This window comes from Carcharodon carcharias, chromosome 11 (assembly GCF_017639515.1).
Source record: "Carcharodon carcharias isolate sCarCar2 chromosome 11, sCarCar2.pri, whole genome shotgun sequence".
NCBI lineage: Eukaryota > Metazoa > Chordata > Chondrichthyes > Lamniformes > Lamnidae > Carcharodon > Carcharodon carcharias.
In genome coordinates this window covers 29,888,204-29,911,543 of record NC_054477.1, presented here as the reverse complement: position 1 = coordinate 29,911,543, position 23,340 = coordinate 29,888,204, and the positions used below count along the sequence as shown (strand labels likewise).

Sequence of the window (23,340 nt, the reverse complement as noted above, 5' to 3'; positions counted from 1 at the left end):
ATGAACGGACTCTACTCCTGAATGGAGTCAAACTTCTTTAATGTTGCAAATACATCTATTCAGTCCAGTAGTGAGCTTATCATCACATTTCTTTCATGTGCCTTAAAGATAGTGGAGCGGGGGCAGTAAGTGAACCACTGGTCACTCTGCCGTGTTGTGGCCAGGACATTTTGTTGGTGCCGTTCTTCCAAGGTGTTGATGGTTAAGTAGTTGGCAGTGGTGATTCCACTGAAGGCAAGAGGGAGCATTGTCTTGATGTTCAAGATATTCACAATTTGGTATTCATATAGAATGGAACTGTAACTCGTCAGCTCAATCTTGAAAATTATTCAGGTCCTGCTGTAGGCTGGCGTGGACTGCTTCATTGTTAAGAGGAATTGTGAATGGAGCTGAAGACTGCTGCTAATTGCACAAATTGCCCTGTCCTAATTTTATGATGGAGGAGAGATCACTCATGAAGCAAGTGAAGATAATGGACCAGAGGTATCAAAAGGTGTACATTCCAACAATGACTACGCTTTAAAAGTACATAATTGTCTGTAAAGCACTTTAGGGCATCCTGAGGTTCTTCAGTTCCATGGCCTTAATTTAGAATCACTAATCTCACCCTTTCTTCATTTTGTTGGCTTACTGGTGAATGTTACATTTGGCCTGATCTCCAAACACTATTTTAAGTGGTTTGAGATAAAAGGAGGCTAGAAACATCAAAAAAAAACAATCTCCTTTATTTAAGTGATATGAAATGAATTTCACAATAACCATTTGGGACTGAATTATGTCAAATCAAGTGTTCCTACTTTCACTGGTAATCCTTTATACAAAATAAGAAAATAAATTTATTCTGCACTTAAATTCTTTTGTTTTTGAATTGTAGTTACTCCAATGTGATTCAATTTATAAAATAAACACCTTTCCATGTTACATTTACAATTCACAATGTACAAAGATTAATGGGGAGCATACACATAAGCTGATATCCATAACATCATTTTTGGTCCTCAAGAGAAAAATAACGATTGACATATCAGTCGAAGTTTTTCAAAAATGTTCAACCAAGACAGGCTTGTATAAATTTTTGGAGGTCTAGGGTATATCTCAACTTAAAAAAAAGATTAATGCAGTTCTTGCAGGAGTGAAGCTGATCTATTATTTAAAAATTCACTATCAATATAATTAATAGTCACAAAGTACTGAATTTTGCATCACAAAATACAGTGGAAGAATTTAGCATCCAATGGTATAAAGTGGGTAGGTTGACAAAAAAAAAGACAAACCTTTAATCACCAGGACACAGTTTTTCAGGCTAATGAAATTAATCTTAAACATCAACAAAGACACAATACCATGCAATTATTAAGGGTACTGAAAATATATCCATAATTGAAATATCATGCCCCTCCCAGCATTAATGCTTTCAAAATCTGTAGTAAAATAAGGTCGGCATCACAGCTACAAAGGCCCCAACACTGGACTACGGCCACGCTCCCTGCATTATGTCCATGATTCCTGTATTGTGTCCATGCCATGATTCCTGTATTGTGTTCATGCCATAATTCCTGTATTGTGTCCATACCATGATTCCTGTATTGTGTCCATGCCTTGATTCCAGTATTGTAACTCCAAGTTAACAGCATATTCATACATCCAAATAAAGCGAAAAAGCTAGTCCATCGACTACTGTTCTTTCAACTTTCTGTCAGTCTTTGGCTCCCTCAGGACTGAAATGTACAGTTTAATCCAAGAGTAGGTAACTCCTAGTGAACAGTATACGGAGATGAGCAACAGTGGCACAAAGGGAAACCTCTGCTGCCAGGGGGTTAGGGGATAAATGATCTCACAAGTAACTTGCAGGGGAATAAGACCGCTGAGGTAGATGAATTCAGGCAGGTTTAGAAGTGATCCCTCTTTCCTAGATAGGGAACAAGCTCAGTTAGATTTTAGTGGATTTACCACATTTACTTTTTAACCCAATAAACTTAATGTTTAAAATTGAACATATTTAAATGGAATCTGAAACTTTGTGGGAACTTCTGTGGAAACAAGATGAGGCAGATATTGCTAGTTAAGATGAAGCTCAGCTGACCCGGTGAGTGTTCAACAGCGCACATCGTTTTAACTTTTTTGAAATTGTTAAACCAAAAGAGGTTACTGTACCCTGTCAGCATGTTCTGGGTAAATGTCTATGGATCTATACAGCATATTATGCCCTTGTTGCATTAGTTCCCATCTAGAATAGTTATAAAAAGAAAGAAAATTGCTGTAAATATACAGCAGATCAATCAGCATCTGAAGACAAGAGAATCTTTCTCTATAAATGCTAGCAGGCCTGCTGTACATTTCCAGTTTGTCTATAAAGAACAATACCTGCTCAAAAGTTGCAGTGGAACAGTTCTTTGGAGCTCCATGTGCAACAGGATGGAGCAACAAATATGTTCCTTTTCCCCACCATGGGCTGTTTTAGGCTATCCAGGCCCGAAGCTGTGGAATTCCCTGAAGCCTCTCCATCCTTTAAAGTGCTCCTTCAAAACAACCTCTTTGACGAAGACAAAAACAGAATTACCTGGAAAAACTCAGCAGGTCTGGCAGCATCGGCGGAGAAGAAAAGAGTTGACGTTTCGAGTCCTCATGACCCTTTGACAGAACTTGAGTTCGAGTCCAAGAAAGAGTTGAAATATAATATAATATTTCAACTCTTTCTTGGACTCGAACTCAAGTTCTGTCGAAGGGTCATGAGGACTCGAAACGTCAACTCTTTTCTTCTCCGCCGATGCTGCCAGACCTGCTGAGTTTCTCCAGGTAATTCTGTTTTTGTTTTGGATTTCCAGCATCCGCAGTTTTTTTGTTTTTATCTTTGACGAAGAGTTTGGCCATCTATCTTAATACCTCCTTAAGTGGTTCAGTGTGAAAAATTGTCTGCTAATATTCCCTGTGAAAGGCCTTGGGGTGATTTCCAGTTTCCGAAGCCTGCTGCGCCATCAGGGAGCAATGCCAAGTGGAGATTGGATACTTAAACATGATTGGGACAGAAAGGGAAAAGGTGCTCGAGGATGCTTCCTATCAACTGGATCGAGGACTGCAGTGCTAAAGCTCAGGAGTAGCTCCCCTGTACACTTCACTGAGGGATGGTGTGTCATTTGGGCAAACTAAGAACATGATAATGAAAAAGGAAATTACTTAAAATAAAATAAATAAATACATTGAGCTGGAGTTGTTTTAAAGTGACAAAAAGGAAAGGAGGAAATCTTCAGTCTTAAGTAATTTCTCAAAACCCTGTTTACTGTTCCACATGGAGCTGCTCCAAGATGCACAGGGATTCTACCTATTTGTCATATTATGGCAGCCCAAAAGGTAGGAACATTTAGGTTTCCATGCGGATAAAATAGAGCTTTTACAAAATTGAGGAAGTCATTTCAACAAAACGCATCTCTCTCTAGACTTTCTTTCCCATTTAAACAGTAATTACAACATTTAAATATTGATAACATTGAACCATCATAATCTCTATAGCAGAATGTTTAGCACTGATTTCTAGGGAGGGATAGATGCATTTCAACTCACCTGAACAAAGCTTGCAGCGCAGAGAAACTATATACAGTGAACAGCAGCATGAGGCAGATTTTCAGTGGCATCTCTATAAAGGATAAAAGACCAGTACAAAATCAAAAACACTGGATTGAATACAATGCATTACATACGAGAGTAATTCACCAGTCCTACGCTGTCAGCAAGGAGTCACACTTGAAGGGAACAGTCGAAGATAAGGCTAGATATTCATAGCCCCAGTTCTCTGGCTTTGAGTTCATTGCCTGCAAAAAGCATGGAATCAGTTTATGACATTTTTAGTGTGAAATATACTACCCACCACAAATCTCTTGTGGCCAACTTTGTATTAGAAATGTTTCCTAGGTATGCAGAAAAGAAATGAACATTCTACCGACCACAAACCTCTTGTGGCCAATTTTGCATTAGAAATGGTTCTTAGATATGCAGGAAAGAAATAAGCATTCTTAATTCTGAACCATGTTACATGTTTATGAGACATGGAAAATGAATTACAAGGCTGCATCAGGTCACTGCCAAAGTGATCAAATTTATTCTAGGAATCTAGTTATAGTTTATATTGACAGGTTAGGAGCATAAGAAATAGGAGCAGGAGTAGGCAATTCAGCCCTTCAAGCCTGTCCCCCATTTAATAAGATCATAGCTGATCTGCCCCAGGCCTCAACTCCTCTTTTGTGCCAGCTCCTCATAGCTCTCAACTCCCCGACATTTCAAAAATCTATCTCCTCTTTAAATACTTGCAGTGATCTAGCCTCCACAAGTCTCTGAGGTAGAGAATTCCAGACGTTTACTACTCTCAGAAAAGAAATTCCTTTGCATCTCAATTTTAAATGAGTGTCCCCTTATTCTGTAACTATGTCCCCTAGTTCGAGACTCCCCCACTAGTGGAAACATCTTCTCAACTTCTATCCTGACAAGCCCCCTCAGAATCTTGTATGTTTCAATAAGATCACTCCTCATTCTTCTCAACTCCAATGAATAAAGGCCTAACCTGTTTATCCATTCTTAATAAGTCAAGCCCTTCATCCCAGGAATCAGCCTAGTGAATCTCTTTTGAACTGCCTCCAATGCCAGTATATCCTTTCTTAAATACAGGGACCAAAGCAGTATTCCAATTGCAGCCTCTCCAACACCCTGTACAGTTGAAACAAGACTTCCCTATTTTTAAACTCCAACCCCCTAGCTATACGGGCCAAAATTCCATTTGTCTTCTTAATTACTTGCTGCACCTGCATGCTAAATTTTTGTGTTTCTTGCACGAAAACACCCAGATCCCTCTGTGCTGCACATTTTTGGAGTCTCTCTCCATTTAAATAATAGTCTGCCTTTTGATTCTTCCTGCCAAAGTGCATGACCTCACACTTTCCTACATTAAACTCCATCTGCCAAGTTTTTGCACACTCACTCAACCTGTCTATATCCCCTTGTAAATTCCTTATGTCCTCATCACAACATGCCCTCCCACCTATTTGTGTATCGTCAGCAAATTTGGATACATTACACTCTGCCCCCTCCTCCAAGTCATTAATATTGATCGTAAATAATTGAGGCCCTAGGGTCGATCTTTAAAAGAGCTATAAAGAGACACTTCCTTTTAAGGGGCTGTTAATTATTTACTTAATGTGTTCATTTGTTTAATTGTTCTACTCGAAAGAGTATAAAGAGACAGTGGAGGTCTTGTGGTGCAGTGGTAGCATCCCTGCCTCTGATTCAGAAGCCCCAGATTCAAGTCCCACTTCAGGACTTGATGTGTTCATAATGTGGTCAAACAGATGGAGGGTCAATCTGCAAACCCTCCCAAAATATGCCTATGACAGGCAGCAAGAGCAGGAGAGATTCCTTTTCAGCCACGTGATGGAAAGGAAAAAAATTGGAGCCTCTACTGCTCCAGACCACAATATACAACAGCAACTCGGACTCATTGTGTGGGTGGTGCCAGTTGGCTGAAACAGGTCAGTGCGACTGAAAGGTCAGTGACTCGTGACCATTTAGGGACGAAGCCCTGTTCACGGTTTAAAAAAGGGCTGTTAATTAGTTAATTCAATTATTAGTTCATTTGTCTATTAACTATACTTACAAGAGTATAAATAGACACTTATTGACTTTGGTGGTGGGTTGTAGAGTTAGGAGCTATACATTTTTAATGTATCACTTTGTGAATAGATCTAAAACTGAGTAAAGACTGACTTCTGGTCTCCTCATTCACCAACTAGCTTTAAGAAATTTAACATTCCAGTCGTACATCTTAGCATTTTATCAGGCAAAGTCACTAAGTCAAAGAAACTGAAGATATTTTCACTTCATTCTTAAAGTGAGGGGCAACAGTGCATAAAATGCATCTATTTGTTTCGTGCGTCCACAGAAAGAAGTTTCAAAATGTAAATGAGCATCTTATCCTTACCTGGCCCTGTGAAGAGGAGTGGGAAGAGGGAAAGATGCCCTGTTGTTACTAAGATGAGATATGTTCCAGCATCTTTTCTACTTTCCACAGCAAACAGACTACGGATTTAAAAGAAAAATATTGCAACATAAGAATAGCTTCTTCGGAACTGAGAAAAATTCTGATACAACTTCTATTTTATTTGCTTCATAGGATAACTCATTTACTCCAACGTTACTGTATATTATGGGGGTGGAATCACATCTTGTGTAGGATGAATGTTTTCCAGCACCAGCTTTACTTAGTGTCATGAGATAAGGATAGGAGTCAATTATTTTCTGAAAAATTTAAAAAATAACAAGAGGGAATAAGCTTAAGAGAATAAGTTTATAAAGTTCTGGTTCTGGTATATCCAATGGGCCAACTGAGTACTTTAGAGTACTTAGCACTGGGCTGGACTTAAGCCATACATGATGCTTGCTTCGAGCACTTAAGATTCTGGCCTTGTGTGATCAGGAGAAGGATCACCAACTTGACTCTGAAGTTATATTACCACTTTCAGTCATTGCAAATCACTTTTTAATATCATGAAAAAGGGCAAATAATTGCACCTTTAGAAATAAATCCTGTACCAATCCTATTACTGTGCTTTCCAACAGTCTTAGTATATTAAATTGTAATACTAAACATATTAGAGCACATCAATGAACTTTAGGTGGTTGTCCCACAGTAACAATTTTGACTGTACAGGGTAACTGATGTTTTTCCAGTACCTCAGCATATGTGCTTGCTTCACATGGATGGATGAATGGAATAGCATGGTTGGCTACACAAATGTGACAATTTTATTTCCCAAATTAGCTATTCATGTTTGGTGTCCAATTATGGTCAGTTTTGTTCTATCCATTCTAAGAGCTGGACTGAAGGGCCCAAACTCATTTCATGCATTTACAGCCATCAGCGAGAAGGGATTTCCATCCTACTAGTATTTAAATCTAGATGCCAGAGCTAACGGACAGAGTGCAAATCCAGGAGAGCCCAAACATTTGGCGAGTACCGCGGAGCCTCAAAGGTCACTTAAAATTGAAATCCACTTTTCCACTGATTTAGCATATGTTGCAGTCGTTAAAACTAATGGACAAGATGTTTTGATTTAACATTTATTCACCAATGAGGCAACAATGCTACCTGCTGCTAAACCTCCAGCTCCACAAGACACAAACAGGTCAAACCAGCAAATAAGAAATGTATGCGAGAATATAATTGAGGTGCTAGGACATCAGGGGCTGGATTACCAGTGGCTTGCATATACTAACTCATTACCCCATTCGTGCCCGAGGGGCTCCTTATATCAAGATCTAATTTAATTACCTTTGTAAACCATTTCTGCTTCTAACATTGTAGCAGAATCTCCATTATTGATATTAAAAAAACTACTACAGTAGTATTAAACAGCATCACTAAGCTAGCAAATTTAAGATACCTCAAAGGTAGTATAGCGATGAGAATGGCCTTTTCATGCACATGCCAGCCAAACATGAACGACCCCAGTGCACAAAGGATTAGGCATTTAAGGAACCCTCTCGGTCCTCGAGGTCTTAACCAAAGATGGAGAATAGCAGGCTTGAAACAAGAGATATGGAGAGGTATAAGACATTGGTTAATAATTGAAGCAAAAATCATTTAATGTTTTCTACTGGTCATTTTGCAGGAAACTCATCTCATCAAGTGAAAATTACTATCTCCAAATCAACCAATGCCAAAAAATAAAATAAAGACCAAAGAATCGCAACTGAATCATGTTTCACTGAGAAAGCATGTGCTGGTACTGACCATTATTGAAAGCAATGTACAGACCAATGTTGTGAATGGTGACACAGAAGGTAGGACAGTGTGCTGGAACTCCTGCACTAAACCTCCTGTCATTGATGCCTTTGAAAGCTTGGTAGGATCCCGTAGTTGTAACTTTACATCTGTACAGGTAAATGAAAATTATTTGTCAGTTATTTGGAACATTAGCTTTCTGTTTGATAAAATAATTTAATATGATAGTTATGGAAATAACACCAGCAACTGGCAAGATAACGAACTTTGATCTGGTAAACCTCAGGACTATGAAAATATAATTTCCTGGGTAATTGTTAGTTTTCAACGTTCAGATAAAGAATTTATTCCCCCTATCATTCACTATGTCTTAGAGACCAGCACGCTAAATGTCTTAGATGTTTATGTGTTAAATGTTCAATAAATGTAACTAGACCGTACCAATGACAGACAATACTTTGTCCACCACATTGTACAAAGCCCAGAAATTTGGAGCCCAATATGCATGACAGAGACCTCGCTTGAAGGGGAAAAGTCGTGCAAGCACCTGAGGCAGTTGACCCTGGAAAAGAAATAAGCATCAATAAATAAACAGCTTGTGAATTCTGTATCTTTGCCTCAAAACTTTTCTGCAGAATCATATTTTTAAGTAATGCCTGGTATATTACTTGATATATGAAATGTTAACATTTATTTTAAATTATTAGTTATTTTAAAATTAAGCATATCCTGATGTTCTGCCCAATATGAGGAAAGAAACTCAAATGAACCAGTCACACAAATGCTATGGCTACAAGAGCAGGCCAGAGGCTTGCTATTCTGTGATGAGTGGCTTACCTCACCTCCTTACTATCAAAACCTCTCTACCACCTACAAGGCACAAAAAGGATGTGTGAGGGAGTACTTTCTACTTGCCATCATGAGTACAGCTGCAACAATACTAAGAAGCTAACAACATCCAGGATAAAGTAATCCACTTGATCAGTACTCCATGCACTAGCTTAAATATCCACCTTTCCTACCACTGGCATACCATTGTTGCAGGATGTACTGCAGCAAAATGTCAAGGTTCCATCAACAGCACTTCCCTGACACTCAAAGGATAAGGACTGCGGATTCAAGGGTACAGTATAACCTCCAAGTCAACACTCAAGGTCACACACCATCTTAACTTGGACATGTATTGTAATTTCTTCATTGTCGTTGGGTCAAAATGAAGAGTAAAAGCTGAATTTATATAATTAAAGATACAGGAATTAATATCTGTTATATCAGCAACATTTTTATTATATCATTCTCAAGATTTCACATCGTCCAATTCAGTAGCTCCTCTAAGCCATCCTCCCTGATGACACCATCAGCACCTAGAAGATGTCAGCATGGTAAAGCTTTCAACCATAATTTGCAATTTAAATGCATGCCCTGCTGAAGCATGGTATACATGAGCTGTGGGAATATACTGGGCTTGGCATGGATGAACAGTAAATGTGAAAGAGGTTGATGATGTGGCAAACGTTTTTGGCTCATCCATCTTCTTCATGATGCTGTTAGGTAATCTTACCTTGTCAGGTTGCTAGAAGTATGGTGTCTTCTGCTATCTCTTTCCCAAGTCTTGTACATAATGTATGCAGCCTTCAACTTGGCTGCTACCTCTTTCTGGGCATGTGCTGTTGTCTTTGGGGAGGGTGTCCTGGAGTGCCAAATGAAACAACATTCCTGTACCCACCTCATGCAATAGTATCCATCCATGATAATGAATCCGTTACTGTGCCCTCTACTGTTTGCCCAATGACTCAATTTACTATCTCGACTTTTATCTTCCAGTTTCTTACTCTGCACATAGTCTTCAAGGCCAAAATAATTTTTGCCCTGATACAAAGCCACTTTAAGTGGCTGCATCCTTGTAAATAATTTCAGCAGCCCTTTAAGAGTTGCTCTAAACGTCCCCAAGTATATCAAGTATGCTTTCTGCTCTTGGGCTAATGTCCACAGGGAACAAATTACAAACACGACGATGAGTTTGACACCAGAGTCTTCTGATACTGCAATAGAACTGCACAATTTTCAGCTATATAAATAAAACTGTGCTCAATGGGAATCAGAGAACATCAAAATGACAGTTCAAATGCAGTGAAGTATAAAGTACAGAAGAAGGCATTAAACTGAATTTATCAAGCTCATCTTTACCATGGCTATGAAGGGCCCAAAAGAAACAGCAAAAACAGAGCAGACTATAAATCCCAAGGCAAAAAGACGGGAACAGCTGAAGCTCCTCCACCGGATAGATCCATCTTAAAAATAAACACAAGAAACAAAAATGACAAATTATAAGCTGAGGATATTACAAAAAAAGGTTTGATTAGTTACAAGCCAGGCAATGACAAAATTAAATGACAAGAGACATTTCAAATACCAAAAAGTAATATTCACCATCCATATCCATTAAAAAAAAAATCAGATGGTTCCAAATATTGTAATGGAATTCGTCATCTTTGTTCTATCCATTTCACTTGGTTCTTAAACAAATACTTTTATATAAACACAGAGTGCCACAGTGGGGTAGTCAGTTTGAATAGGTTACCATGACCGAATGTCAGACAGGCGAATTAACAGTTGAAAAAGTTTAATGATTAATCTTTAACAGAAAAAAAACTTTCACGAGATCAGCAGAACAAGTTTACATATCCATTTGTTCTTAACCCTAATATTTGGGCCTGGAAAAATTATGGTCATAAAACTATTCTTGAACTTTTGGGGAACATTCATTAAAATGGTATTATTGGTCAATAAATTCATAAAAGGAAACAATAATGTTAACATTACTAGGATGAAGGACAGAGTCAAAAAAATATTTTCATGCAACAATTTATAAGGGTCTCCCATGCTTACTGTATGTGTGTGTATTGCAGTTGAGGTAATCAGAATATTTAATGGAAAATTAGTTAAATATTTGAAGAAATTATGACATTTCTATGTCAGTGCTTCTTTAAACTAATATCAGACTGCAACCCAAGGAAAACTGGTTGCCTGAGAGAGGGGAATTTTCCTGAATTGATCAGCATGTAAAAATGCTTCTTATGGTAAAACTACTTTACAAAAAAATGAGAGCACAAGAATGAATCAGAATGCTAAAAGGCAAAATAAAATAAAACTTGGCCTATACAAAGAAGCACAATGGTTAAAAGTGAACATAGGAATACAAATTCAGCAGGAATTAGAGATTTAGCTTTCAAATACTCATCTTAGATACCAAAAACATGATTTCTGTAAATTTCTGATACTAATTATAATTAATTGCTCTCTGAAGTCACCTAGCAAGTCACTCAGTTGTATCATATTATTATAGTGCCTTTGCAGGACACCTAGTGGTTGGAAAAACCATGGAATCTTTTAAGGAGCAATTAGATACTGCAATTGAGGGACCTTGGGATCATTCTCGATGAATGAATTTTAGATGAGCCTTCATCATCTGTAATTATCTTGTGATCATTTCACAAAGGACACATCTGGTTTAATGTAATTTCCTACTCCACTTTTCTTGCTTTTATGTTTTTCGCTCTTTTCAGCTCTCCTTGGCACCAATCCCATAATTGTTCCCTGCTTTTCACTTTACAAATGAAAATCCACTGAAGAACTAAACATAGCTGTATATTATCTCAAATGGTTAAAAAAAGGGTTCAATACCTAGTTTGTCGTCAGTGAAGCAGTATGAACGTAGTAGGTAAATACCATAGGCAGGAGCCACATACAGAAAAACATGTTTAAAGTTCATCAGGATTGCAAATAGTAATGCACTTTCCAAATGTCTTCCCTGTAATAAAACCAAATATTTCAGGTATTGAGTCCTTTGTGTTATTTTCTAACATGAGTGTTAAGTCTGTTCACATTCCTGTGATTAATGCATACCTTCAGCAAGCACTGAGGAGAATAACATTCAACTATTTATTAGTTGTTAGACTGAAATTCTCAAATTACCTGAAACATCCTTGCAACAGAAAGAAGCATCAAACCAAATAAGAAACCATTGTACTGAAAATGAATATCTGGGTTTGAATTAAGGAATAATATTGTGTATGCATGTGTTAGAGTTGGAAGAGAGAGAAAAACATACAAAAACAGAAGTTTTTTTTCAAAATAAGGTCAACACTTCTTTCCTAGTTCTCCCCCTGTCACGCACCATCCAAATCTGAGAAAGGAAATCTGCTCTCTGGCTGCTATCAAAGTCATTCAAGATGAATCTCCCTCTAAGCTCTGATCCTGTGGAAATTACCTTTCCAAAGTGGCTTCTGAGCTGGAAAGCAGCAGTATGTGGGATTCTGGGCATGTTGCAATGTCCTATCATTAACCATGGCACCACATGGCAGTGCTATTAGTCAAGATACCACAAAAAACATTCACAACTAAGTTAGCAAATAGTAGAACTCTGTTAAGCATTAAAGGTATCAAAACTATCAGGTAAATAAAGTCCTCTAGATGAAGTGCTGTTGAAATAAACTCATTTTTACTATCACCACCAATAGCATGGTGGTAATGATTTAAAATAATACATTTTAACAATAAATATGGCCACAGTCTCTACCATTATAAAATAGACTAAAATGTTATAAATTAATTTAAGTTAAAGCACATCATATTTACACGGACTAAAACTAGCCAGGAACAACAATAATGTTTTGTCATAGTGAGAAAAGTGAAGCTAACTTAAGGCATTAGAATCTATGAAATATTACTCAATAGTTGTTTTGAAAGATGCACTTTATAATGCAAGGATACGATCAACAATCAATAATCCAAAGTTCCAAAGTAACAGCACTGCAAGTATAAAAGCTGGTCTCTCCATCGTTTCCTTTGATTCTTTTGTTCTATTTACACACTTACAACATCTTTAAAATAGGACAAATAAAAATATCTTACGGATTATTCATTTTTCATTTTATTCTACTGAGAACTAGATAGTGTAGTGGTTTAACACACATCTTTCGCCTCTGGGATCATGTGTTGAATTGCTTTCTAATTGCAGTTACTGTGCAGACAACAAAACTGATGGAAACAAATAGCAAGAGAGGGATTTTCTTTTGCACATTTTACAGTTGTACATACTATAGAAGGACCATAACAGTATATTCTGAATGTGGCATTTCTAAAGAATAAAACAGCTTGTAATATTGATCACCAGCCACTGTAAGGCGCTGATGTGCTTTCCTCTAATCTTAGGAGAGTTTCCAACTGCAAAAGGAAAAATGGTACAAAGCAATGAGGTAGAGGATTTTGCTTTGCCTTTTGATCATGTAAATTTAAAAAGGTCACAAAGTTAATTCCAAAGATACCCATGCCTTTAAAAATATTTAAAACACCAGAATTAAGATGGAAAATGTTAGTAGGGACAAACAGAAAGGCTTGCCGTTAATGTAACTTCTTAAAACAAACACTATAAATACATTTTTAAGGGTGAGAATATATCACTTAATGTATGTGGAATTGTGCTCCTTTTCCATTGACCTCTCTTTGGTCATATGCCATTCTCAGGTAAGAGGCATGGTGACCAGCTCTCAACTTTCCAACAACAATATTCTTCAGCTAGCTGCTGAGAATATGGAACCTACATGGATAGCATGGGAACTACCTGGACTTTACCCCAGCTCCCTCTTCAACAGCATAACTGTGACTGATAACTCAAAGCAGCAGAGGATTAAAATTAAATAGTATTTAAAACAATGGTTGCTGATTAGTCTCTTTATGTTGCACTATCCTCATCGTTATTCCCATATCACAGGAATTAGGATGAGATATACATTTCTCATCAGCAATGACCGGGCACCAGGAGCCATGATTTTATTTTGTTAGCTTTTTCTTTCAAAACACAAAGCCAAATGTAAACAGAACGTTCCCTACTGAGATGTAACAAATGAGCTGCAACGCCAAACGCTTTTTGAGACTGACTGTACACCTTTGTTTGAAAGCTAAGCAGTCATATTGCTGGCTGACTTGATGTGATTATAAATAATTAAAATTAAGCTCTTCAGACGGCTTAGTGGTTAATGCATTACCCAGCGTGATACTGAGCCACACAAAGGTTCCAATGTTCAATCCCATATATGTTGAGTTAGCTGGACTCACCCTGGGCAGGGCAGTAGTTGGAATAGTGCAATTGGCTATAATGTCACCAGGCTGATCCGCACTTGAAAGTGCACATGTGGAGATCAGATGAGCTTCACTGTGCTTAGGAAATGCTCTTTCATTGTTGAATAGACTACTGACACAAAAGATGAAGAATAACCATTTGGGCTTGATATTAGAATAGTACCAGTAACCATGGTACCATATCACAAAAAGAGTTATCACTTTCAGGATAGGATAGGAAAATATAATTTTTGAAATCAACACTTTAAACATTTAGTGATCCTTCATTTCTCAGAGTTAGTGGTTTTACAAATATTTTATGATTACTGATGTTTAACTATCAAATTCTTATACTTGCTAAACAACTAATATAGAACACAAGCATTTTTAAAGTAAGTATAAAGGTAATATTAAAACATACTCTATTACTCCATAAATAAATACAATATCCACGAGGATGACTGAAAGTCGCTGAAATAGGATTGTTGCGTTACTGGCATAATTAAGGTTCTGGACAACCAGCATTTCCTTGTCGAAATACTGTGCAATGAGGGAGAGTAGATATTCAAACCACGCAAAAAATGGTGGATAGTCCAAAGTCCACTGCGAGGTTGCCTACATTTGGTGGGTGAGGCGGGGAGGGGTGGGTGGAGGAAACAGAAGGATGAGGAGTAATGGAGAGAGAGAAGAAAACAGAAGTTACTAATAAAGTTAATAATTGCATTTACAATTCAGTATTTTGGATCAACTAAAAGATGATGTTTATTAAATTCAAGCAAACATCATGACAAATGCAGCATTTGGTAGATTTTGGTTAAATGATTATTTTTGCTAATGGCTATTACTTTAAGTGGTCTTATGCAATCATGTGATCTTACAATGCAGGAGAAAGCTATAGATTTAACCTACTATGCATATAGTGACTTGTGAAAAGAGCAATGTCTCGACTCCTGCTTCTCTGTTCTTTCCCCTTACCCACTTAAATTTGTCTTTTTTCGACTTTCTATTCACCTTCCATCACAGGCTCAACTGAAATCATTGTTAACAAGCTTCTGTTAAAGGTTTTGCAGGGAGATAGTCAAGGAGAAAAGGCAGACAGGTTTTGTTACAATTTGTTTATAGAATAGCCAAATACAATTTATTGGTGAACAGTAGTAGTCTATATTTTCTGCAGGAATGTCCATGGCAAATCTAAATAGGCAGATTTAAAAAAGAAAACTACAGAATTTTTAAAATTTCAATCAAGAATGCAGAATGGCATGCAAACATATGAATCAGGGGCAGGAGCAGGCCAGTTGGCCCCTTGAGCCTGCTCCGCCATTCAATAAGATCATGGCTGATCTGATTGTGGTCTCAAGTCCACATTTTGCCTACCCGATAACCTTTGACTTCCGTTAGTCAAGAATCTGCCTCTGCCTTAAAAATAGATATATTTACCATAAATAGCTGAAATCTAGATTTAGTGTTTGATCTGTTTCTATTTACCAATCAATTTCCCATAGCATTGCACAAGGGGAGTCAACCAACTCTGCTACTGATAAAAAAAGATTTAAAAGGACAAGAGATAATTGGATCAAAACGAGCAAAAGTAATTCTGTCACCATTTTAAAGCCATATTTTGTTCTTAATTTTTTATATCACTTGGATTTTACATTATCCATTTAATATAATAAAAATCTTACAGCTTACACTTGTCAATTTTAAATTCTTATGTCCCACATTTAAAATAAGAACTACTTATACATGTAAACTTATGTTGTAATGACATCTTCCTGCCTGTGGTATCATAACAGTGCCTATGTTTGTGTCATCTGTACAGTAGAGAAACGCCTACATTCCAACTTCAATTTGATGCTTCCTATACTGTTTTTAGTTTATCTATTTAACTATTTTCTATTTTAATATTAAAATATTATAAGAATAAGGACAGAATGGATGGTTTTAAAAAGAGGACTGAATTACAGCTGCACGCTGTGCCCTCTAACGTTGTTGCAATTGAAAGCTACATTTGATGAAGAAACCAGGCATATTTAAGCATTTAAAAACATTCCAGGCTTTACCCCATTGTACAATGTTTAGCTCCAAATGCACCTTGAGTATTGTGTCCAGATTCATCATGCAGACACAAATCAGGCAATAAAGCCAAGGAGATGTTGCACAGAGAGGGAAAGGCTGATCCCTAGAATCAGAGCATTGAGTCACAATGAAATAATTAAGCAATTTGTACATTTTATCCTGGTAAATGGAGGAGACTTCGAAGAGGCATCTAAGTTAGCAAGTGGGGTACAGCAGTAAATTCAGGACATTGCATCAAGTTAAACAATGGTGGTAAGGTAAGTGGGCACAGGTCTAAGCCAACAGAAGGCAAATTTGGGACTGCAGCTTTCGTATAAAAGCGTTCAGGTCATGGAAAGAGTTTCTAGAGAAAGAAAAAGTCTGGAAACATTTAAGAAACAACTGGATGTTATGATGATTCGAAATGCAGATCTTTTGAATGCACCAAATAAAATGGGCTGAATGGCCTTTCTCATTCATATCATGACTGAAAGGACAGGACGGAAATGATTGAATTATCATTGGACACCCTTATCTTTCATGTATCATAAAGCTACCTTTAAAGCATAAAGACTTACTTCATAATACCACTGTGAAACAGGTAAACTGTGAGTAATTGCCAGCCAGTTTCTGTGGACTTCAAAGTCTGTTGAATGACTACAATTGAAATAGTTAAATAATAATTAAGCATTTCATGGAAATAAATCAGTGACATAAATTTCCCAAACAAGACTGTTGAAATGATAAATACACCTAATCAGTTGTTATCGCTTAACGGTCACTTTTGCTGAAGATCACCTGCGCATCAATTAAACGAACTGTAAACATTATTATTTTTATTCATTCACGGGATGCGGGCTTCGTTGGCTGGGCCAGCATTTATTGCCCATCCCTACATGCCCTTGAGATGGTGGTAGTGAGCTGTCTTCTTGAACCACTACAGTCCATGTGGTGTGGTACACCCACAGTGCTGTTAGGGTGTTCCAGGATTTTGACCTAGTGACAGTGAAGGAATGGCGATAAATTTCCAAGTCAGGGTGGTGAATGACTTAGAGGGGAACTTCCAAGTGGTGGTGTTCCCATTTATCTGCTGCCCTTGTCCTTCCAGATGGTAGTGGTCGTGGGTTTGGAAGATGCTATCTAAGGAGCATTGGCAAATTCCTGCAGTGCATCTTGCAGTTGGCACACACTGCTGCTACTGTGCGTCAGTGGTGGAGGGAGTGAATGTTTGTGGATGTGGTGCCAATCAAGCGGGCTGCTTTGTCTTGGAAGGTGTCAAGCTTCTTGAGTGCTGTGGGAGCTGCATTCAATCAGGCAAGTGGGGAGTATGCCATCACACTCCTGACTTGTGCCTTGTAGATGGTGGACAGGCTTTGGGGAGTCAGGAGGTGAGTTGCTCATCGCAGGATTCCTAGCCTCTGATCTGCTCTTTTAGCCACAGTATTTATATGGCTAGTCCAGTTCAGTTTCTGGTCAATGGTAACCCCCAGGATGTTGATAGTGGGGGATTCAGTGATGGCAATGTTATTGAACATCAAAGAGTGATGGTTAGATTCTCTCTTGTTGGAGATGGTCATTGTCTGGCACATGTGTGGTGCGAATGTTACATGCCACTCTCAGCCCAAGCCTGGATATTGTCTAGGTCTTGCTGCATTTGGACATGAACTGTTTCAGTATGAGGAGTCGTGAATGGTGCTGAACATTGTGCAATCATCAGCGAACAACCCCGCTTCTGACCTTATGATGGAAGGAAGGTCATTGAAGAAACAGCTGAAGGTGGTTGGGCCAAGGACAATAACCTGGGGACCTCCTGCAGTGATGTCCTGGAGCTGAGATGACTGACCTCCAACAACCACAACCATCTTCCTTTGTGCTAGGTATGACTCCAAATAGAGGAGAGTTATCCCCTGGATTCCCATTGATTCCAGTTTTGCTAGGGTTCCTTGATGCCATACTTGGTCAAATGCGGCCTTGATGTCAAGGGCAGTCACTCTCACCTCGGGAGTTCAGCTCTTTTGTCCATGTTTGACCCAAGGCTGTAATGAGGTCATGAGCTGAGTGGCCCTGGCAGAACCCAAACTGGGCTTCAGTGAGCAGGTTATTGCTAAGGAAGTGCCACTTGAAAGCACTGTTGATGACCCCCTTCCATTACTTTACTGATGATCGAAAGTAGACTGATGGGACAGTAGTTGGCCGGGCTGGATTTGTCCAGCTTTTTGTGTACAGGACATACCTGGGCAATTTTCCACATAGCCAGGTAGGTGCCAGTGTTGTAGCTGTATTGGAATGGCTTGGCAAGGGGCGCTGCAAGTTCTGGAGCACAAGTCTTCACTACTATTGCCAGAATATCGTCAGGGCTCATAGCTATTGCACTATCCAGTGCCATCAGCCTTTTCGTGCTATCATGTAGAGTGAATTGAATTGGCTGAAAACTGTAATGCGGGGGAGGCCAAGATGGATCATCCACGCGGCATTTCTGTAGCAAATACTTCAGCCTTTATCTTTTATACTGCTGTTCCGGGCTCCCCCATAATTAAGAATGGGGATATTTGTGGAGCCTCCTCCTCCACTGAGTTGTTTAATTGTTCATCACCATTTACGACTGGATATGGCAGGACTGCAGAGCTTAGATCTGATCCATTGGTTGTGGGATCGTTTAGCTCTATCTATCACTTGCTATTTATGTTGTTTGGCATGCAAGTAGTCCTGTGTTGTAGCTTCATCAGGTTGACACCTTTTTTTTTTAAGGTATGCCTGGTGCTGCTCCTGGATGGTGTACAAAAAAAAACAATGTAATGTGGAACCAATTTAAACCTCTAACAAAATCAAAGTACTAAATTTTCCTAAATTACCAAATACCTAATTGCCACAGACAACGTAAGAAGAGACAACATAAAATTAAAAGAAAATGCAAAGAGGATGGAAAAGATCCAAGGAACAGCAAAGGGTGACAAAACAGATAGCAAGAGCCACAAAAGAAGAAAAAAAGAAACTTGAGACATCAAAATCAATACAAAATACTTTTACAAGTACATCAGGGAAAGAGGGTGGCTAAGAGCGATATGGGTTCCTTAAAATTTGATAAGTGATATTATAAATGAACATAAGGAAATGGTAAATGTGCTAAACTTGGCATCATTATTTACAGTAGAGGAACAAAACAGCATGCTGGACATCCCAAGAAAACTAGTACTGAATCAGGGACAGGGACTCAACATAATTAACATAAGCATTAAAGAGTGGCAAATCCCCAGGACCAGGGTTTTTGAGGAAGTAGGTGAGACCATTATAGATATCCTAATTATAACCTTCTAAAGTTCTTGATTCAGGAAACATTCCTTTAGATGGGAAAATTGCACATGTCATTCTGCCAGGAAATTATAGACCAGTTAGCCTAACATCTGTTGTCAGGAAATTTCTAGAGTTTATAAGTAAAGATACAATGACTGAATACCTTGAACATTTTGAACTGATCAGGCGGAGACAGATTTGTAAAGGGCAGGTCATGCTTGATGAACCTGATTGACTTTTTTTTGAAAAGGTGACTAAAGTAATGGACAGGGGTCTGCCTATGAATGCTATTCATATGGGCTTCCAGAAGACATTCAATAATGTCCCTCACAGTGACTGTTAGCTAAAATTGAAGGTCACAAAATTGAGTAAAAATACTGACCTGGTTAGGAAATTGGCTGAGCAACAGGAAACAAAGAGCAGGGATAATAGGAAGGTACTCAAATTGACAGGATGTGACCAGTGGAGTCCCGCAGAGATGTGTGTGGGAGCGTCACTATTCACTTTATTAACAACTTCAATGACGGGATAGAGAGCCATATATCCAAATGACACAAAGATAAATAGTTTTGTAAGCAGTGTGAATGGAAGCATAAAATTACAAAAGTGATATTGATAGATTAAGTGAATGGACAAAACTGTAGCGAATAGATTGAAATATAGACAAGAGGAAGGTCATCCACTTTGGACCTAAAAAGGATAGATCAGAGTGCTTTTTAAATGGTGAAAAACCAGAAGCTCTGAGGTCCGAAGAGACTTAGAGATCCATGTGCATAGATCAATAAAATGTCATGGACAGGTGCAAAAAATAATCAAAATGGATAATGAGATGCTGGCTGATCTACAGGAATAGAATAGAAAGGGTTAGAAGTCATGCTAAATAGCCAAGTGGTTATGGTACTGGGTTTGTAACCCCAAGATCAAGAGTTCAAATCTCACAATGGCAAACTATGAAACAATGTAACTTCATCTGAAACAGATGGAAACAGGTTTACTCAAAAGAGTATCAAGAGTTCAAATCTCACAATGGCAAACTATGAAACAATGTAACTTCATCTGAAACAGATGGAAACGTGTTTGTACTCGAAAGAATTACAGCAGTACAAGGTCCTGGTTAGACACCAGGAGTACCGTATTCAGTTCTGGGTACCATGCTATAGAAACCATATGCTAAGCATTAACCTTGGAAGGAGTGCAGCAGAGATTTACTAGCATGATACCTGGACTCTGAGGGTTAAATTATGAAGGGCGATTACACAAACCAAGGCTGTATTCCCTGGAATTTAGAAAATTAAGAGGTGATTTGACCAAAGTTTTCAAAATGTTAAGGGAAACTGATAGTTTCTCTCTTTATACCCTATTTCCGTTGGTTGAGAAATGTAGGACGAGGAGACATAGCCTATAAATTAAATCCAGGCTTTTCTGGAGAGAAGTTAGGAAACAATTCTACACAGAAATCATGGTAAAAGTTAGAAACTCTCTATGGTATTTGATGCTAGATCAATTGTTAATTTTAAATCTGAGACTGATAGATTTTTGTTAACCAAGGTGTTAAAGGATATGGAGAAAAGGGAGGTATATGGAGTTAGGTCAGAGATCAGCACAAGGGCCTACTGAAGTTCTTGTAACAAAAAGGCTCAAACACTGTAGCTAAAATACTCAATTTAACTTTTAACATTATTGCGTTCCACGTAGTGAATCACAGTTACAAGCAGAACCTATTTTACTTTTGATTTAGAGTCAGAATCACACAATTTGGTTTAAAGGTGTAACCCTTCATCCACTGTGATGACTCACTAGATAAATGTATCGAGCAATGCGATACTGAGTCATATACACAATGAAGGGGCAGTTTTGACCCACAGGTTTGTAACAGATAGGATCTTCTTGACCTGGCTAGATGCATTAAATAGGCTGGGTGCTCTTCAACAATAAGGAATATTGTAATGTGCTTCCTGGGTAGCAATAGAGGACTGCAGAGGCCCTCAGCTAGGGAAGAAAGAGAAAAAAAATCCGAATTAATGGCCAGGGAAAGTGTATGCATGAGTACACAAGGTTGAGTAGGTCATTGTCTCCCCCACCCCACCGCTTAAGCAGCTGACAGTAATATTCATAGGTACACACAAGGCAGTATAAAGTACTGGACAATACTCTTTACCTCCAGAGAGGGGCTGCTGAAATGGAGAACACGGGGGGGGGGGGGGGGGGGGGGGGCAGATTTGGTGACAATGAAGTCATTATTGTATGCACTTCTAACATCTAACCTTTAATTTTAGCGTTAAAACATAACCCTTACAGAGCGTTCCTGTTTTCAGCAACATTTGACGAAATTCTCATTTAAAAAAACCAGAATATTAGCCCTTAAACTAAAGCAGCCGCATCTACAGGCCCCTCCTCTGTCCAGACCCGTCCGTCCGTGAGGCGAACAATACAATTTTTTAAAAAAAGTTTAAAGATTAGACCCCGTATCTGGGGTAGCTCTTACTAAGCAGGGATAAGCAGACACTTTAACAGGGTCACACCGAAGGCGACTGGCGCAAACCAGCTCCAAATGCTCACACTGGGCGCCGCCATTGCTCTTTCACACAACTTTATTCAAACTCACAATGCAGCTGGTGCGAACAAAGCAACTCACTGAGTGACTGCAAAAGTGAAGGCAACACTGCAGTATTCAAAAAGTTAACAACTTAATGGGAACATGTTACTTTTCTTCCTCTGAAGTAACATCGATAAAATATTCCATCATTTTTAAAGTATTTTTATTTTAAAAGATTTATTACATCTTGTATTCTATAGGCCAGTGGGATACAATTAATAAGTCAGCACTGCTGATTTGCAAGTGGTAGCCTGAAACCTGTTTCTCTCAAGGCAATGACAGCAACTTCTGTTGGCTGATAAGCAACAGCTATCCAAATTACTCAAATAAGGTTCAAAGTTCTTATTCCCAGGATGGTAGCTTAGTTTGGCAAGAATCTTGATGGATATTTGCACCTCTCTGGTACCTGAAACAAATGGTCACTCTTTTGAGTGTCAACAATCATTTGAGAGATGGATGAATGGATAGGCTGGGGAAGAGAGGTCAAAGCAGATAAGTCCGAACTGACATTTATAATCCTTTCCAGCAGGGGTCATTGAAGGTGAATAAAAAAAAGATTTGCTTGTATATCACACTTTTCACGACCACATGATATCCCAAACTACTTTATGGCCAATGACATACTTTTGAACTGTTTTGTAGTGTTGGAAACGCAGCAGCCAATTTCTTCACAGCAAGTCCCCGCAAACAGCTATGCGAGAATGACCAGATAATCTGCTTTTGTGAAGTTGACTGAGGGATAAATATTGGCCAGGAAAACAGGGATAACTCCCCTCCTCTTCGAAATAGTGCCATGGGATCTTTTTTGTCCAGCTGGAAGATGGGACTTCAGTTTCATGTCTTACCCAAAAGATTACACCTCAGACAGTGCAGCATTCCCTTAGTACAGTAGTATCAGCCTTGCTTTTTGTGCTCAAGTCCTGGAGTAGAACTTGAACCCAGAACCTTCTGGTTCCAAGATGAGAGTACTACCAACTGACCCATTGCTGCTACAGGTTTAATATACTCCCCATCCCAATTCCTTCAGCCTATAGACTGCTTCCTCAATGACACCATCTAACTTGTCACAGAATCTGTATGGCTCAGTACCAAACCAAGTGGTGCACTTACCCACTGAGCTGTGTATCATTTCTTAATGGAATATTTTTAATTTGGGAGGAAGCTTTATTACGATAACCCTTGAAGTTATATTTATGTGGGAAGATCATATTCAAATCTGTTCAGAGGTGGTTTTGATTTTGGAGTGTGAGGTAGTGAGCTTGTTTCTCCACAGACTTGAATACCTGTACTTAATTGCAGCAGCAATTTACTGTGGTGTGATTTGAACTTACAGATATAACTTTACTGATCAACTCCATAACCACTATATTACCATGCTTTTTTTATCTTTAAGCGCTGTGTTGTGCACATATTTCCTGTAGGATGTAACTAAATGTTATTTTTTTATATCAGTAAATAGTTTTCTTTGGCCGTAGCTATTTGTGGGATCTTGCTGTGTGCAGACTAGCTGCCA

At 38.5% G+C, this 23,340-nt stretch overlaps 1 protein-coding gene across 4 annotated transcripts; it reads right to left on the bottom strand.

The window, feature by feature from the left end:
* Positions 1-709: 709 nt before the first annotated feature.
* On the bottom strand, positions 710-21,858 carry alg8 (ALG8 alpha-1,3-glucosyltransferase). Of its 4 annotated transcripts, XM_041198514.1 has the most exons (14): positions 21,717-21,831; positions 21,124-21,220; positions 16,519-16,597; positions 14,307-14,500; positions 12,539-12,648; positions 11,741-11,808; positions 11,450-11,576; positions 9,953-10,056; positions 8,207-8,327; positions 7,775-7,914; positions 7,425-7,564; positions 5,963-6,060; positions 3,559-3,631; positions 710-1,909 (listed from the first exon to the last, which is right to left on the bottom strand). In XM_041198514.1, exons 2-14 carry the CDS (start codon positions 21,135-21,137, stop codon positions 1,675-1,677), a joined length of 1,503 nt encoding a protein of 500 aa, XP_041054448.1. In that variant the 5' UTR covers positions 21,138-21,220; positions 21,717-21,831; the 3' UTR covers positions 710-1,674. The 4 variants fall into 4 exon arrangements, with proteins under 4 accessions (XP_041054448.1, XP_041054446.1, XP_041054447.1 ...); XM_041198512.1 differs by lacking the exon at positions 21,124-21,220 and having other exon boundaries at positions 21,717-21,858; XM_041198513.1 differs by lacking the exons at positions 21,124-21,220; positions 21,717-21,831 and adding an exon at positions 21,528-21,583.
* Between the last annotated feature and the right edge of the window lie 1,482 nt (positions 21,859-23,340).